Below are 18,642 nucleotides of genomic sequence, written 5' to 3'. Positions count from 1 at the left end.
ACTTCAGTCGAGTCCGATTCTGTGCGACCCCAGAGACGGCAGCCCACCAGGCTCTGCCATCCCTGGGATTCTCCAGGCAAGAACACTGGAGTGGGTTGCCATTTCCTTCTCCAATGCGTGAAAGTGAAAAGTTTAAGTGAAGTCGCTCAGTCGTGTCCGACTCGTAGCGACCCCATGGACTGCAGCCTACCAGGCTCCTCTGCCCATGGGATTTTCCAGGCAAGAGTACTGGAGTGGGTTGCCATTGCCTTCTCCGCCTGGCACCTAGTGGGTCCATATTTTTTCACTGGATAACTGAATTAAAAAGTAAAACTCCTTCAGTAAGGACACGTCCTTATCACCATCTCATTACCATCAATACCGACTAATCTCACAGCACAACTCACGTGGGCTGCTAGGCCGGCTTCACGCGAACGAGACGCGATGATCGTGATGCGACTCTCATCTTCCGCGTTGAACTTCTTACCGGTGACGCAAGCCAATCAAAAAGCAACTTTCAGCCGCCAAGTCCCTCCACCTGCCTGGAGAGGCGAGGGGCGGGGCTGGCGCTGGCCGCGGAGGCGTCACGTACTCCATGGTAACGACGCTCGGCCTGAAGATGGCGGCCGAGTCGGGTAGAAGAGCGGGCACCTCGGATTCAGGCCTGGGCCCGAGCCGGTGGCACTGGAGCGGTCCTTTATGGGTCCGAGGCGTTTTACTTCTTTTGGGCGGGCTCCGGGCAAGCACCACATCTATTCCTGTCTCCTTGCGCAGTTCTCCTCCGTGCCGGCACCACGTCCCCTCTGACTCTGAGGTAGGGCGACGGAGGGGCCCTGTGAGGGTAAAGTAATATGGGAGGCAACGGTAGAGAGGATAGGGTTGGAACAGGGTGTACTAGAGGAGAAAGCGAGATTGGGCCAGAGACTGGACTCCGAGAGGGTTGGGACCAGCCATCAGCTCCCTTCTTGTACCCAGCAAAGTGGCTCAATTCGGCACTCGAAAAGAACATCATCACTTTCCCGTGCGGAGAGTTGTGCTTAGCAAGTTGTCCTAGAGCAGTGGTTTTCCAACTTGGGTGTACATCAGAATTACCTACTGTGCTGTGCTTAATCGCTCAGTCGTGTCCTAAGGACTTGTTAAAATTCAACTGGCCGCTCCATTCATTCCCTCCCGCTGCCCACTTCTGACTCATTAGATCTCGGATGGAGCCTCAGAATTTGCAGTTGAAGTTCCCAGATCGTTGATGCTTCTTGTCCAAGGACCTTACTTGGGAAACCACTGACTTAAAGGTTTGAAAAAGAATTGATTGGAGAGCTAGACAAAATCGTTGCAGAGATATTGGGGGTTCTCTGGAGACAAAATTCAGATTTATTTTCAAGTTACTTCATCACATTGCTTGCTTTAACCCTGTACTCCTGCCCTTGAAATACCTTTCTCCCTCCCATTGTATTTTTCTTTCTGTCTAAATTCTTTCATTCTTAGTTCCTTAATCGCAAGGCAGCCTGCTGAAACCACCCCAGCAGAATGTTCTTTTCATTTTACAATATGTCTTATCTGTACTCTTTTCTGGCACTTAACCGAGTCCCGCTATGTGGTGACAGCTTATTTTTCAGACATATCTTGCTTTTGTAGTTGAATTGTAATTTTCCTTGGTATATGAGGATTGTGTCTTGTACTTTGATTTCTGTACAGTATTTAGAGAAGGGCCACAGTAATCAGTATTCTTTGAGGAAAGGAGACACAGTACCTGGGGGCAGGGCTGCATGTTGTGATTGATTTTATATTAATATTTTGTCTTATTACTTTATCAAAAAAGATTAATTTGGAAATTTTCAGTTCAGCCCAGAAATCTAAATCTAAGAAAATTCATTTTTGTGATAATTTTCAAATTTCTCTGTGTGCTGTTATAATCATATATGCCAGAATTGTAAGTTTGGTGTTTGTGGCTATATTACAGCTTTTATCATGACACTGCATTCTGGCTGAATTGTTTTATTTATTCTTTAGTCTCTTAGCAACTTGTAAGTTTATAATACAGTATTGTAATCTGTAATCACTGTGTTGTACATTAGATCTCCAGGACTGACTTATCTACTAGTTGCAAATTTGTACCCTTAAACATCTCAGTTCTCCCACCTACCTAGTGAATTCTTTTTAAAATACATTTCCACAAAGCCCTGCATTTCTCTCTTAATGAATTTAGATCAAGAGAAAGTAGTTCAAAGAACTGCAAAATCTCTGTACTTGAAGGAACCTTAATAGCTGTTTTCTTCTTGTGATTGTTGCCAGTGTACAAATCTCTTACTTATATTTGAACATTTCCACAAATAGGGAAATTGTCTCCAGAGGCAGTCCCTTTGCTTTTTGGAGAGATCATTGTTCTTTTTGTAGAGCTGAAAACAGACTCCCAGGCAGTACAGTGCTAAGAGTGCTAAGAGTTTCCACTGCAGGGGACACATGTTCAATCCCTAGCAGAGAACTAAGATTCCACATGCTGTGGAAATAAAAATAAAGGTACACAGCTTGAAAACTCTTCCTGAAACTTCCCTCTATTCTTATTTATGGCTCTTGGCTGAACAAACTAAATAGTGATGGTGCTTCAGATATTAAAAGCAAGCTATTAAATTCTTGAGAGTTCTCATTCCTAATAAATTTTCCTGTTTCTTCACAGAATACGTTGTAACAAGTCCTCATAGCCATTCTCTTTGCTTTAATTTGGACACAAAGAATAGGCAAGTGCTAGTCATTGTAACAGTAGTGACTGCATCTCTGATAATTGCAACAGGAAATTACAGTAACTTTATATTGGTAATGACGGGGAACTACAAAACATTTGACTCATATAACTTGTTCTCAACTGAAAACTTTTAAGTTTTGGTTTAATGTTTTATTGTGTAAATTAAAACAAAACCAGAATAGTATAATGAACTCCCATGACCCTTCACCCAGCTTCAACACTTACCACTGTTTTCTTATTCTGTTTCATATACTTCTGTCCATTCTCTATCCACCCACTGTTATTGTTACCTTTACAGGTTTTTTTTGTTTTCCTGTAAAATTTATATATACTGAAATGTAGCAAATACAATCATTTACATTCATGTAAAACCAACAACCTATCACAATACAGAATAGAACATTTTCAAGTCTCCAGAAAATTTTCTCCTGTTCTGTGCCAATCAGTTTCTCCCATCTCTTTTCTTTTTTTTATTTTTTTTGTATTAGATTTAGATTTTACAGCAAATTAGTTTTGCCTGTTCTAGAATTCAGCTTAAATAAATGGAATTATATAATGTATAATATAGTAGATCACATTGAATTTTCCAATAGTAAATCAACCTTGTATTTTTGGAATAGATTTTAATTGGGTATGATATATTATCCTTTTTAATACACTTCTGAATTCAGTTTCCTCATAGATGAAGGATTTTTATATCTATGTTTATAAGTGATATTGGTTTATAGTTTCCTTTTCAGTGAAATTTTTATTAGCTTTTGGTATCAGAATTATGCTGACTGTACAAAATGAGTTGGAAAATTCTATTATATATTTTCTAAAAGAGTTTGTAGAAAATATCTTCCTTAATATCTTCCCTGCCCTTCACTATCTCCCGGAGTCTGCTCAAACTCATGTCCATTGAGTCAGTGATGCCATCCATAACTGAAACTATCAGGGCCTACAGGTTTTCTTTATGAAAAGTTGTTTGTTTGTTTTTTTTAACACTTTCATTGAGCTATAATTTATATACCATAAAATTCACCCACTTAAGTATCCAAATAAGTGATTTTTAATAAATTTACAGAGTTATAGAACTATCACCACAGTCCAGTTTTAGAATTTTTTCATCAACCTGGAAAGAACCCTTGTGCCCATTTACAGAAAACTCATGTTTTCACTTCTGGCCCCAAGAAACCACTTGGTAGGAACAGATAAATTCAGTTTCTCTGATACAGGTCTGTTCATAGTATCTATTTGATCTTGTGTCAGTCTTGGTAACATGTGTTTTTTAAGGACTTTATTTCATCTGAATTGTTACACTTACTGACATAAAGTTGTTCATAATATATTTATCCTTTTGATGTCTATAGAATCTGAGTGATATCCGCACTTTCATTTCCAATGTGGTAATTTGTGTTTATTTTATTTTAGTCCATTCTTTCTAGGAGCTTATTAATCTTATTAATAATTTTAAATAGCCAACCATTAGCTTTGGTAATTTTCTTTAATTATTGTTTTCTATTTCATTGTTTTCTGTTCTTTGTTATTTCTCCTTTCTCCTTATCGTGGATTTACTTTGCTCATATTGTTAGGCAGAGACTTACATCATTGTTTTTGAGCTCTTTTTTCTTTCCTACTATAAACATTTAAAGATCTGTATTTCTCTCAGTACAAATTTAGCTACACTTCACAAATTTTGACACATTGTATTTTAATTGTCACTTAGTTCAGATGCTTTTATTTTCCCAAGTAATTTTATCTTTGATCCATGGGTTATTAAAAATGTTTAAAATATAATTTCTAAATATTTGGTCCTTTTCTAGATAGCTTATGGTTATTAATTTCTAATTTAGAGAATATCTTCTGTAAGATTTCAGTTCTTTGAAATTGTTTTACATATATTTCAGCATATTCTCTATCCCACTAAGCTTTTCTGTGTACTAGTAAAGAGTATACTATAGGTACTGAGTATAGTTTTCTGTAAACATCAATAAGGTAAGGTAACTGATGGTACACTTCAGATTTCTATATTTTTTATACAAGTTTAAGGGTTGTATTCCATTTACAATTATTATAAAATATTAGCTATAGATTTCTATGTTCTTAAAATTTTTTGTCTAATTGATAGGATCTTAAAATTTTCTATGATTATAAATGTTTTTCTTTTTCTTCCTTTAGTTCTGTCAGTTTTTGCTTCATGGATTTTGTATCTATTGCTAGGTACATTCACACTGGAGAATCCCATGGAGGGAGGAGCTACAGTCCATGGGGTCACAAAGACTCAGACAGGACTAAGCGACTTCACTTTCACTTTCACTTTCAATCCTTTATTGTTATAAAACATTCTTTATTACTGGTAATACTCTCTACCTTTGTCTGCTTTGCTGATATTAGTATATCCATTCCAGCTTGCTTATGATTAGAATTTTATATCTCACCTGTCTATGAGATGTAAAAGTTTATCTTTTATCTCACTAGAGATAAACTTCAGTATTGAACATCTTTCTTTTAGTGCTTTAACTATTTGTTTCATTGTCTTCTCATCTTTATTTTTTTTTAATTAAATACTTTATTTAAAAAAATAAAAACAGGTTTAGACTCACTGCAAAATTGTGAAGAAGGTACAGAGATTTCCCAAGTACTGTATTCCTCTTGACATGCATAGACTCCCCTATCACCAACATCCCTAATCAGAGTGGTACTTTTGTTGTAACTGATGAAACTACACTGACACATCATAAGCACCCAAAGTCCATATTAGAGTTTACTATTGGTGTTGTACATTCCATGGGTTTGGACAAATGCATAATGACACATAGCCATCATTACAGTATCATACATGGTAGTTCCACTGCTTTCAGAATCCTGTGTGCTCTGCTTATTCCTCTGCCATCTTTCTATCCTTGGCAAACACCAATCTTTGTACTGTGTCCATAGTTTTCCCTTTTCCAAAATGTCATCTGGTTAGAATCATGTAGTATGTAGCCTTTTCAGATTGACTTCTTTCACTCTGTTGATGTTCCGTCTCCCAGTCATGTCTGACTCTTTGTGACTGTGTGGACAGCAGCGCACCAGCCTTCCTTGTCCTTCGTCATCTCCCAGAGCTTGCTCAAACTCATGTCCATTGAGTCAGTGATATGCATTTAAGTTTGCTTCATGTCTTCTCATGGCTTAATAGCTCATCCTTTTAACTCTGAATACTATTTCATTGTCTGGATATACCACTATTTATTTATCCGTTTACCTGTTGAAAAGCATCTTGGCTGCTTCTGAGTTGTAGCAATTATGAATAAAGCTGCTATAAAGATCCATGAACAGGCTTTTGTGTGAATTTACATTTTTAACTCATCTGTGTAAATGCCAAGGAGCATGACTGCTGAGTGATTATGGCAAGAAGTATGTTTAGTTTTGTAAGAAACTGCCAAAACTGTCTTCCAGAATAGCTGTACATGTTACATCCCCACCAGTAATTAATGAGAATTCCTATTGCTCTACATCCTTGGCAGCATTTGGTATAGTATATGTTCCAGATTTTGGCCATTCTAATAGCCATATAGAGATATCTCATTGTTTTAATTTGTGTTTTCCTGATGCTGGGAGGGATTGGGGGCAGGAGGAGAAGGGGACGACAGAGGATGAGATGGCTGGATGGCATCACTGACTCGATGGACGTGAGTCTGAGTGAACTCCGGGAGTTGGTAATGGACAGGGAGGCCTGGTGTGCTGCGATTCATAGGGTCACAAAGAGTCAGACACAACTGAGTGACTGAACTGAACTGAACTGAATGATATGTAATGTGAAACATCTTTTTGTATATTTATTTGCCATCTGCATACCTTCTTTGGTGAGGTGTGTGTTAAGGTTTTTGGCCCGTGTTTTACTTGAGTTGTTCATTTTCTTATTGTTGAGTTTTAAGAGCTCTTTGTATATTTTGGATAATAGTCCTTTATCCAACGTGTCCTTTGCAAATATATTCTCCCAGTGTGTGGCTTGTCTTCTTTTCTTGATGTTAACTTTCATTGAGCGAAGTATTTATTATTAATAAAGTTGAAATTATCAATTATTTCATTCATGGATTATGTCTTTAGTTTTGTATCTAAAAAGTCATCACTAGGCACTTCTCTGATGGTCTAGTGGGGGCCAGTGCAGAGGGCCTCAGGTTGGTCCCTGGTCAGAGAACTAGATCCCAAGTGCCACAACTAAAAGTTTGCATGCTGCGATTAAAAAAATAATAAACAGGGACTTCCCTGGTCCAGTGGTTAAAAGTCCACCTTCCAATGCAGGACACGTGGGTTTGAGCCCTGGTGAGGGAACTAAGATCGCACATGCTGTAGGGCAACTAAGCCTGCGAGCTGCAGCTACAGAGCCCATGCACTCCAGAGCTGGTGCCTTAACGGAAGATCCCGTGTGCCGCTACTAAGACTTGACACAGCCAAAAATAAATAATAAATAAGTATTAAAAAGTAAACAAAAAAAAGTCATCACTATACCCATGAATATCTAGTTTTTCTCCTATAGTATCTTCTCTAAGAGTTTTATAGTTCAGTATTTTATATTTTACATTGAGATTTATAACCCATTTTGAGTTAATTTTTATAAAAGATGTGGGGTCTGACTCTAGATTCACTTTTTTCCATATGAATATCCAGTTGTTCCAACACCATTTGTTGAAAAGACATTGTTTCATTTTATTGCCTTTTTCCTTTGTCAGAGATCAGGCGAATGCATTTATGTGGATCTATTTCTGGGCTCTCTGTTCTGTTTCACTGACCTCTTTGTTTCTCCTTTTGCCAGTACCACACTCTCTTGATGCTGTAACTTTATAGTAAATCTTGAAGTCAAGTAGTGTCATTCCTTCAACTTTGTTTTCTTCTTCAACATTTTGTTGGCTATTCTGGGTCTTTTGCCATCTATATAAACTTTGGAATTAGTTTGTTGATATTCACAATGTAACTTTCTGAAATTTTTATTGGGATTGGCATAGGTGAAACTGGAAAGAACTGACATCTTGGTAGTACTGAGTTTTTGTATCCGTGAGCATGAACTCTCTCTTGATTTATTTAGTTCTTATTTTTTTTTTTCTGAGTATTACATTTAAAATTTAGTTTGTTAATTTTGAATCCCTAAGTAGCTAATCTATATATATTTTTTCAAATCTATTTCTTTATCTCAGGTCATAAATAAGGTCCATCTTAAAAATCATGTTGTAAAGAGAGATGTTAATGAACATTTAAGAATTAAGATTATCTACGATAAAAGTATTGAAGAGTAAGTACACCATTATTTTGTCATCTTTTTTATTAAGAATCAAACTATTGAAGATACTTTCATTTGTTACCTGGAGTTCCATAAATGGAATTAAACTAAATATGCTTTTTAATTTAGAAAGATGAAGGCCATGAGATATGATTTAAACCTATGCATCTTGAATAATTTAAACAGAACCAGCATATATCTTCGTGGATGTGGTCAATAAGAGACCTGGCCACAATAAGTACTTCAAGGAAAAATAAGAGGAAATACCAATGTATACAATAATAAGAACGTGCAAAATTATTAACCAGAGAGATGATATAGCCTGATTTTTAAAGAAAGGTTCAGAAAAGAGATAAATTATGAATCTGTAGTAGTTTATGAAGAGCTATTGGGAGTAGTTGATGTCTTTCACTTCCCAAATGAACAAGACCGTATTTGATCAACTCTAAAATGCTCACTGAGATCTGGGGCTCCTGCCAGATATATTCTGAACAAATGAGACGATGGTTTGCCCTCAGCATGGCAATCTTTATGTTTTATGTCATCATTTTCAGGTTGCTCCCTGAGAAAAGACACCTTGTAAAGGTATGTAATAAATACTCATGACTTGAACACTTAAAATCGTGCGTTTTATTATATGTTAATTTTACTTCAATAATGAAAAATATATACATGACTATTTTGTGAATGACTAAATAAAAGATGGTAAGTGTATTTCTCATTTTCACAAACATGTTGTTGTGATGTACTCACTAAAACTTTGTTCATATTTGATATTAAGTTAGTTTTCTCATTTTATAATGTGATATTAAGTCATTCTCATTTCTTTTACTTGTCCTCTTAGGTTTTAGGGGAGCAGAGCATGCTTAGGATAGGATGGAAAAGATGACTTTTTAAAAATATCAAAAACAGTTTTCTTGGTGTAAATGCTCATTCTCCTGAAGAATAATTGGCCTGATAGTATGAAATGCCAAGGTTGTTTATAAAGGTGCTGGCCTCATACACTTTTTAACTATTACAGAGGCACGCGCTCACACACGCACACACACACACACGCACACACACTAAGCCAGCTCATTATGGGCAACAGAAATTGGTGAAGTTAAAGTAGATCTTCTAAATACAAGATTTTCTTAACATGAACTACATTAGTCTTGGAGTCATCCAAAGCAGTCTCAAATTTAAAGTAAGTTAGATTAATAGTTGTGATTTATGTTTTATAGTATTCTATTTAAATAGAATAGGGTATGGAAGGAGCTTTCTGGTGCTTTTTCCTCCAAAACTAAACTAGAAGGTGAAGAAATTCCTTTGCTCCTACGCTCACTCTCTCCCCTACCCCTAGCCACACAACCTTTGACTAAATATTGTATTTGAGTTACAAGGCTTTTTCCTTCTTCCCCTTTAGTCATTAATACCCTGTGCTTGCTTGTTTTAAACATGGTTTATCTCTTAGTTAATTCTGACTGTTTTTTTATTTCAACTTTTATTTAGAACAAACTTTTCCCACAAGCTGTTTCTTATTTAGAGAAGACTTTCCAGGTTCGTAGACCTGCGGGCACTATATTACTTAGTAGGTATGTCACATGTCATACAGGTCATTTTCTTCAATTGCTTAGCCGTCTGCCCTCTTCATTCTGTCAGTATGGCAAATTTTGAAATTTATACTGGGAGTATTTTATTATGTTGGTTCTTAGAGACCAAACCGTAAGATATAGCATGTTGGGTAGTCATTCTGTCCCTGATTTTCCATTATGACGGGACCCACTGCGTCTTTTCTTTGGGTGTAGTTGTACCCTTTTCCCCATCTCCCCTTCCTTCCTCCTTTATGTGTACAGTATAGGCTTTTGAAGTGTTTGAAAACCCACACTAGGAGCTTTTCCCATGGAACCAAAATTGTTTCTGAGACTACTTTTCTAACTAAAATAGTAGCTATTAATGAACTAAATATAGCAACTACTAGTTTTTTACAGTGTTTTTAACTGCTGTGAACTAATCTTGTTTTTTGTTTTTTGTAATTAAACTTTAATGTAAAAATGAACTGAAGACAATGTGCAACGAACCAATACCAATACCTACGGAAGGAAAATGATCACCATAGATGCTGTACTGGGGAATGTGCAGAGCATACAAAATGCGGTCCCATTATAGTGCCTGAGGAGCACCTCCAGGTAGTTCACCCTGCTCTTTGCAACATTTTTATTCTTTAGGATAAACTTAGAACAGATTTTCAATTGTGATTGTTTCCAGAAGTTTTTACAGTTTTACAGTTTTTGCAGTTTTACAGTTCAAAAGCTTCATTCTCTATCCAAAGTAATCACAATTGGGTGTGCTGATTTTATTCTTTCATTGGTTTTCAAATGAATTTAGTTATTTCTTTTCTTTTTTCAGTTTATCTCTGGGGTTGCTAAATCATTTCTGCTTAGAACTTTATCTTTGCTCTCCAAAATATCTTTTAGCAGCTGTATACCTCAGTATTTTTAAAGGGCAATTTAACCTTATCTCTTCAAATAAAAGTAAGGTTCAACCCATCATGGAAATGTATTCCATAAAAATACTTACAACTATATAATATATGTTCAAGGGTATTCTTTGTAAAACTATAAATATACCTATACTAGTTACGTTATGGCATAACCACATAATGGAATACTATACAGCTGTTAATGAAATCGATCTTGATCTAAATAAATTGTAGCAAACATTAAATTTAGAATGGATAAACAACAGGGTCCTACTGTATAGCACAGGGAACTATATTCAGTATCCTGTGGTAAACTGTAATGGAAGAGAATGTAAAAAAAGAATGTGTATTGTGTGTATAGCTGAGTTACTTTGTACAGCAGATTTGCACAACATTGTAAATCAACTATACTTCAATAAAAAAATTTTTTAAAGGTAAATCAGTGTGGGTAGTTAGCCTGTTTTATTTAAAAATTAAAAGTTATCAATTTTTCACCCTTGGTCTTCCCTTGTGGCTCAGCTCTTAAAGAATCCACCTTCAATGAGGGAGACCTGGGCTTGATTCCTATGTTAGGAAGATCCCCTGGAGAAGGGAAAGGCTACCCACTCCAGTGTTCTGACCTGGAGAGTCCATGGGGTTGCAAAGAGTCAGACACAACTGAGCGACTTTAACTTATGGGTTTCCCTGATAGCTCAGCTGGTTAAGAATCCGCCTGCAATGCAGGAGACTCCAGTTTGATTCCTGGGTTGGGAAGATCTGCAGGAGAAGAGATAGGCTACCTACTCCAGTATTCTTGGGCTTCCCTTGTGGCTCAGCTGGTATACAATCCACCTGCAATGTGGGAGACCTAGGTTCAGTCCCTGGGTTGGGAAGATCTCCTGGAGAAGGGAATACTCCTGGAGAATTCCATGGACTATACAGTCCATGGGGTCACAGAGAGACACGACGGAGTGACTTTCACTTTGGCTTTTCACTTTCACCTTCACCTTTCAATAAAGCTGAAATAAAAGCATAAGTAATAAAAATAAGTATATACACACATATAAAAAGTTATAAAGTAATTGGAAATATACATATATTAAAAATCTGGAGACATTAAAATTTTAATGATTTTCATTGAGTTGGATTGTGGGAGACTTTTATTTGGTAAGTTATATGTTTTTGTAACTTTCCAATTTTTCATATTAAGCATATATTATTTGTATCAGAAAAAATAGAAAAACTTAAATGCATAAACCAGAAAACCAACTTATACATACTTTTTGAAAAATATGATTATTGCTTTAGATGTCTTTCTCTATTTAACTATGTTCTCTCATTACTTGTAGAAAATAAATGTTATTGAACATTGATTTTATAAGCAAAATCAAGCATATGGTTGAAGTGTACTTCGTAATTTTTTCTTGAGGTATCTGAAGCTCACCAAAGGCTTTTTGAACCCTATATTGGCACAAATTCAGCTAACTTACTCAGCTTCCATTTCTTTTATCAAATTCCTCAAGAGCATAAAGGGTTTTAGGGACATGTTTCAAAATTAAAACAACTTGTTAATTACATATTTATCTTTTGTCCTAAGACATTTAGAGACATTTCCTAGACATTTTAAGGCACATTTATTTTTTCCTATTTTTGTTTATTTTAAATTATTTTGTCGTTTCAAATTCTGTTTTATCTTCTTGTGGGGGGGAGGGAGGTTCCTAAACTTTTTTTTTTAAGAAATGAAAGATCATGGAAAAGAATGCTGTTAAATCACAGCTTTTCATAACACCAACTATTAGCAGATTAAAGTAATTGAATTTTAAAATTATAAATATGTGTGTTAGAGAAGCAACAGTAAGCAGAAGTGAGAATTTCTGTTTTTTCTCTCTCTACAAACATTACTTATGTATGGAAAAAAACCCAAAATTTACTGATTTTCCTATTTATAATTTGGAGATTATGGTTATTTAGGAACTTTGATAGAAATTCTCTAAAAAGCAGGTGTTAAAAGGGCAAAGTTTGCTTAGAAAACTAGAAATAAGGGTAGTAATATAAAGATGACTTTAACTTTTTACCTTATATACTTTTTTATTATCTGAATTTTTAATAACATACATGAATTACTTTATAATAGGAATGTATTTCCACTGGATGAAGATTTTTATTAATTAATTTTGAAATAACCACAGATTCACAGAAAATTGCTAAAAAATGTATTTATAAGAAGGTTCCTTGTAATTTTCACCTAGTTTCAGGGTTTAGTAAAACCTTTTTATTTCTTTTTTTGTATCCTGGTGGGATGCCCTTTCAGAGAAGGCGATGGCACCCCACTCCAGTACTCTTGCCTGGAACATCCCATGGATGAAGGAGCCTGGTGGGCTGCAGTCCATGGGGTCACTAGGAGTCGGACATGACTGAGCGATTTCACTTTCACTTTTCACTTTCATGCATTGGAGAAGGAAATGGCAACCCACTCCAGTGTTCTTGCCTGGAGAATCCCAGGGACGGGGGAGCCTGGTGGGCTGCCGTCTGTGGGGTCGCACAGAGTTGGACACGACTGAAGCGACTTAGCAGCAGCAGCAGGGATGCCCTTTATAAATAGCAGTTGTTTGTTTTAATTAATATTATACATTTATGATCATTGTATATAAAGTAGAAATTTTAATAAATCTAAAATTAGAGATAGGAACTGAGTAGAGAGAGGTATGAATGTGTGTGTGCGTGTGTACCAAGTCGCTTCAGTCATGTCTGATTCTGTGACCCTATGGACTATAGCCTGCAAGGCTCGTCTGTCCATGGGATTCTCCAGGCAAGAATACTGGAGTGGGTTGCCGTGCCCTCCTCCAGGGGATCTTCCAAACCCAGGGATTAAACCTGTGTCTCTTGTATCTCCTGCATTGGCAGGCAGGTTCTTTATCACTAGTGCCACCTGGGAAGCCCCAGAGAGAGATATGGATTTTGATAAAAATTGAAGAATTAATAAATAAAAATTAAATCATACATATTTAAAGTCTGGATTCACTGTAAGTAAAAGCCCTTATAGTTAACCTTATCTCTGGTCTGATTTTCTGTGGTCCCCTGTGGGCATAGCAATGCAGAGTCTGTTGTGGCGGTAAGTGGCCCTGTGGAGCAGTGGGTGTGCCAGACCAAGAGGGAGTCCGGGATGCAGACTTTGTTCTTTATGTTGGTGCTCTGGCCACTGAGAGGTGTAGCCATGAAAACATCATCTCTTATGCAGCCTATTGTCAGCAGGAAGCAAAAATGGACAGGTAAGCTTTCCCCCGAGACTTATTCCCAAGATCTAATATAAGAACTCTCAGGGAGGGCACAATATTGTAAAGTAATTAGCCTCCAATTAAGAAAAAAAAAACTCCCAGGGTGTGGAGGGAGGTGGGTGGTGGTTAGGATGGGGAGACACATGTGCACCTGTGACCGATTCATATTGAGGTATGGCAAAAACCAGGACAATATTGTAATTATCCTCCAATTAAAGTAAATAAATTTAAAAGAACTCTCAAAGCATGCTCTGAGTGTTTAGTACAGGGAGTTTGCATTTGCCAGATTACCCACCTCCAGTAGTAAGAAACAGCATAGTGCTTGGATGCGGGTATAGTGGGGAAATCAAGCTTTAGGACTGTTATGCATATGGTAATGTGAATAAAGAAAAAGTCTACTGTCGATAGAATTTTCTTTGGAAGTGATGAATACCTCTCTAAGGAAACAGTTTGAACTTTAATTTAAGCACTTCTGTGCTAAACTTTAAGATGCTGAAAATAACTATTCACCTAATTTTCATATCACTTGATATGTCCTTCACTTAGTTATTTCTTAAAAATTTAGAATCCTCCTTTTTACTTATAAAATATTTCAAAAATTTTTTTCTCAGTGAAGTAGTCTTGAAATAAAGTTGTTATGTGTACAGAGGATTGCCTGTCACACACCAGACAAATCAATTAAAGGCAGTAGAAACTGACATGTCTCGATATCAATTGTGTGACATTCTCAGATCTAAGAGAGTTAATGTGACTTGTTCATTGTTTGTAAGGACCATTGGTGAGTTCCTGAACATGCATCTACCAGTCAAAATACTAACTGACTTTAAAGAGCTATTTTACTTCTATCAATATCTAATTAATTTAAGGGAAAAAAGTGAAATTATTAGTAGAATCAAGTAGACAGTACAAAGGAAACACTAATATATGCTTCAGAGTAATACTGTCAGTACTGAGGTCAAAATCAACATCATTGATTATGAAAGCAGTCTGTTAGCGTGATACCATATACTTGTTGATCCATGAACTAAACTCAAAACTCTTTAGCTTCTGAATGCTGAGAATGCTTCAAGTGAAATATTTAATATATTACTGAAGAAGAAAGTACTAGGTGGTTTTGCAGATGTATATGTTATTGTTTAGTATTCTTAGAAAAGAATATATGTATTTAGTAGAATGTTCAATTTTTTCCTGAGAAGCTATCATTAAATTTATGATATTTTATAATTAATAGTGTCTCAATATCAAGCAAATATGGTATTTGAAGTGCTAAATGAATAAGCTACTTAATAAAATTAGACACATCTCAAAGTAGATGTCTTTGAGAAATATACCTTCATAATAGCAATGTTGCAAAATCATGGTTCTTTATCTTAATTTGACCTAAGCCATATGGATTGTGCATACACCCATACACAATTTCATTTTTAATATACTGTTGAGTATCAAACATTGTAGAACAGTGTACATAATATGATTTCATATTTGCTTTAAAAAGCTGCTTATGTAGTTATGTAAAGTTTAAAAATAAAATAAAATTAAAAAAAAAAAAGCTACTTATGGATTTGAACATGCTAAGGTAAAAGTCAAAAATAATTAGGATTACCAGCTATGCTAATTTTCTCAGGAATACCCTTGTGTTAGACCTAAAAGCCCCATAACCTAGGAAATCCTTCAGTTCTGGGCAAACTGGGATTGAAGGTCACTCTAAAAATAAAACATCCCTATTGTTAATAGCAGTTACTTGTGATAGTGGACTTTAGTGGTGGTAGGTTGTAAAATAAGGAATTTTCACTTAATTCTTCATACATTTCTATAATTTGGATATATAACTCTTTCCAGTGAGCTTTTATTACTTTTTTTAAACAAAAGACATGTTAAAGTGAACTTTAAAAAAACAAAACAAAAGTGAGCTTCATGTATTAGAACAGAATGGGTTCCCCGTGGAAGTAGGGAGAGGGATATAAAATCCCATGTTGAGATGGGTCTAGATTAGTTCTTCTCTTTTTAGCACCTGATAATACTGAAAGTACTGGAAGTATTTAATTGTCTTTTAGGGAGAGAATCCAGCATAGGAGTTATCACATAGATGAGAATCCCATACCCCAGAGATTTGTTTCACTTTCAAAGCCCTGCGGTTATGTTTCCTTAAGGCACTTGAACATTTGGCTCACTTTAGGTAGGAATGACTAGCTGAAGGAATAAACGTTCCTTGTGTCAGTGAATCTGAAGCTACTCATGTTTGTCTTCTCATACCTGGGGAAGATTCTGGTTTCTTAGAAGAATGTTGACGTTAAAAGAAAGAGCAATATCTTAAGTTGGTGTTTTTGAATCTTTTATGATAGAAGTGGCACTTTCCTTCAAAACTGCTATATTGCATTAATTCATTCCATAAATATTTGAGTGCTTAATATGTTGCCAGCAGACTAGGTGAACAAAACAGGCACATGTACCTGCCTCGTGGAATTTACAGATTACAGAGGGAGTCAGGTACTAGTTAAATACAGTTAGAAAGAGACATGTGACTTCAAATATGATAAATACTTTGTAGGAAAACGGTGCTGCGAGATAAAAGAGAACAAAAGGAGGCAAACATAATGTAGATGAACTGGACAAAGAAGACCTCTTTGAAGAAGTGAAACTTGAGATATAAGCTGACAGTTATCAGCATCAGCCACATAAAGAGCCGGATAAGAGCTTATGTTAGGAAAAAGCTGTTGGTGTTGAGGATGAGAGCTTCAGGAGATGCACTGTAGGCAGAAGCAGACAGGGCTGTTTTATTCTAAATGCTTAAGAAGTCCCTGAGGGTTTGAGCCTGACAGAGACATTTATTTTATATTTTAGAGGTCACCATGGCAACATTTCGGTGAGTAACTTATAGTCATAATTTTCTAAGTGTAAATCTGTTGTTTTCAAGTATGAAAAAAGAAGTGCATTGTATGTTTGTTGTTGTTGGTTTTTTTTTTTTCTTTTTTACCTACATAAGGCTTTTTTTTTTTTTTTTTTTTTTTTTTTTACCTACAAAAGCCTGTTACTTTGTAAATAGGCTATCAGTATTTGGGGAGATTTGTGATATTTCTGTGGTAAAATGTTAAGGTAGTGTTGGGAGAAAAAACCTTGGGGTTCTTTATATGGCTGTTTGGCAGTTTTTGAAAGACAGTTAGATGCATGGTGAAATTGAATTACTCTAGGTCCCAGTCAGCTCTTGGATTCTTAAGTTCCAGGCTCATAAAGAGATATAGAATTCTGTAGGTTCTAGAAGATATAAAATACTGTATGAAAGATGATGATAGGAAGATAAAAAAATCTATGTTAATGAAGGCATTGTTGGGACAGAAGGAGGAGGATAGTGAAATGGAAATAAGAGGGTTCTGTAACTTGCAGCAATCTGAATGATTTGCTTATTGTCTGTCTTATTATATAACTGTTTTCCCTTTCTACCTACTTGTCTGTCCCTGTGCCTGTACATAAAGTGAAATGCTGAAGTCAGAAATGAATTTTGTGAGTAAAATAGTGTTAGAATTTAAGTTTTCCAGTTCATTCCCTTTTTTGGTACATATTGACCTATTTTACAAATTCACACTGAAGTATAATTAACTGACTCTATCCTTTCATGGGAACAAGTGTTGATTAGCTGTATCATAGGGAAAAACAGGTATAAGTCTTAGAAATAAAATATAGTTAAAGTTAGATATTATGTTATAAAATGACGTTTGATATTTAACAAAGATTTTTTCTGACCTTAATCAGTTTTTGATAGAAAAATATAGGTTAATAGATATCATAGTACACACTGTTCTGGAATATAATTAAAAATTCAATGTCTGTTTTAACAGGCCAATAGCAGGATATGCTAACCTGTGTCCAAATATGATCTCTACCCAGCCTCAGGAGTTTGTTGGGATGCTGTCCACAGTGAAACATGAGATTATTCATGCGCTGGTAAATTTTGCTGTTAACTATTATTCTTTCCTTCATGCCTTGAGTTTTTGATTATAGTCTCATTTTAATTATATATTAAAATTTAAGATTATGTGGCTTTTTAGATTGTGTTCAATAAAACCTAGTTGATTAGACCTCTGCCAATAGCCAACAGAATTTTTAGTGATTAGGATAGTGGCTAGGTTGAGTTATACTACTTAAAATAATTAAAGTAAATCCATTGGGTAAATAGGAGTTTTGAAAAAATGATTAAGCTTCTTAAGAAAAGACTTAGTAATTAAAAGTGATACCTAGGGCCTTCCATAGTGGTCCAGTGGCTTAAACTCTGCGCTCCCAATGCAGAGGGCATGGGTTCAATTCCTTGTCAGAGAACTAGATCTCCACATGCCGCAACCAAGACCCAGTTCAGCCAAATAAAGTAATAAATCTTTAAGGAAAAAAAAGTGATACCAGGTTATAGATCTGTCTTCTCCCTTTTAGAGATCTCATTTCTAAAAGTCTTCTTCATCTATTTAGGCTTTCTAAATATTATATATACTAACTGATTCAGAACTTCTCTTTGCTTTTCTCCAATCAGTCCAAAGTAGTAAACTTTTACACGATGTCTGGGGAATTATATGAAGTTGCCTAAGACCTAGGAAATGTCTTCCTGATGTCTTTCATGTGTTTAGAAAATATAATAGATGGGAGTAAAATGCAGTGATTAAGAGAGAGAATAGATCACACAGATGTAGGTGTGAATTTCCTTAGCTTTACTGCTAAAAATCTTGGGGGTCTATTAGAAATTATTTAGCCTTTATAAGTCTCTGTTTCATCTATAAAATGAAGATGGTAGTACATATTAGAGTGGATTTTTTTTCTTGAAGGTTAAATAAGATAAAGCATATAAATGGTTTAGCACCATGCTCTACATAGTAAGATATAATAAAATTAGTGGCTATTATTTATTAGTCTTTTTTCATGAGCTATCATGTATAATTTGTTTAAATCAGCAAATACCTGAATAATTCAGTGAAACTCTAGTGTATACAGA

At 35.6% G+C, this 18,642-nt stretch overlaps 2 protein-coding genes across 4 annotated transcripts in view; one reads left to right on the top strand and one right to left on the bottom strand.

Annotated features, from left to right (window-relative positions):
* Nucleotides 1–446, bottom strand: part of IQCG (IQ motif containing G) — a 54,475-nt gene extending 54,029 nt beyond the window's left edge. Inside the window, exon 1 of the mRNA XM_055568516.1 lies at nt 387–446. The gene's annotated coding sequence lies outside the window, so the exon portion shown is untranslated. The remainder of the gene's footprint in view (nt 1–386) is intronic.
* A 91-nt stretch (nt 447–537) lies between these two features.
* The window catches only part of LMLN (leishmanolysin like peptidase), a 48,684-nt gene continuing 30,579 nt past the window's right edge, over nt 538–18,642 (top strand). For 2 of the 3 annotated variants that reach the window (XM_055568493.1, XM_055568490.1), the window contains exons 1-7: nt 538–793; nt 7,873–7,967; nt 8,510–8,540; nt 9,447–9,529; nt 10,000–10,123; nt 13,486–13,664; nt 17,504–17,609. In XM_055568493.1, the coding sequence (XP_055424468.1) occupies nt 575–793; nt 7,873–7,967; nt 8,510–8,540; nt 9,447–9,529; nt 10,000–10,123; nt 13,486–13,664; nt 17,504–17,609 (837 nt within the window). In that variant the 5' untranslated portion in view covers nt 538–574. Of the gene's footprint in view, nt 794–7,872; nt 7,968–8,509; nt 8,541–9,446; nt 9,530–9,999; nt 10,124–13,485; nt 13,665–16,511; nt 16,534–17,503; nt 17,610–18,642 lie in introns of all 3 variants that reach the window. The other variant, XM_055568492.1, reaches the window with a different exon arrangement.

The sequence above is a fragment of the Bubalus kerabau genome, chromosome 2 (assembly GCF_029407905.1).
Source record: "Bubalus kerabau isolate K-KA32 ecotype Philippines breed swamp buffalo chromosome 2, PCC_UOA_SB_1v2, whole genome shotgun sequence".
NCBI lineage: Eukaryota > Metazoa > Chordata > Mammalia > Artiodactyla > Bovidae > Bubalus > Bubalus kerabau.
This window is presented reverse-complemented; position numbering and strand designations above follow the sequence as displayed.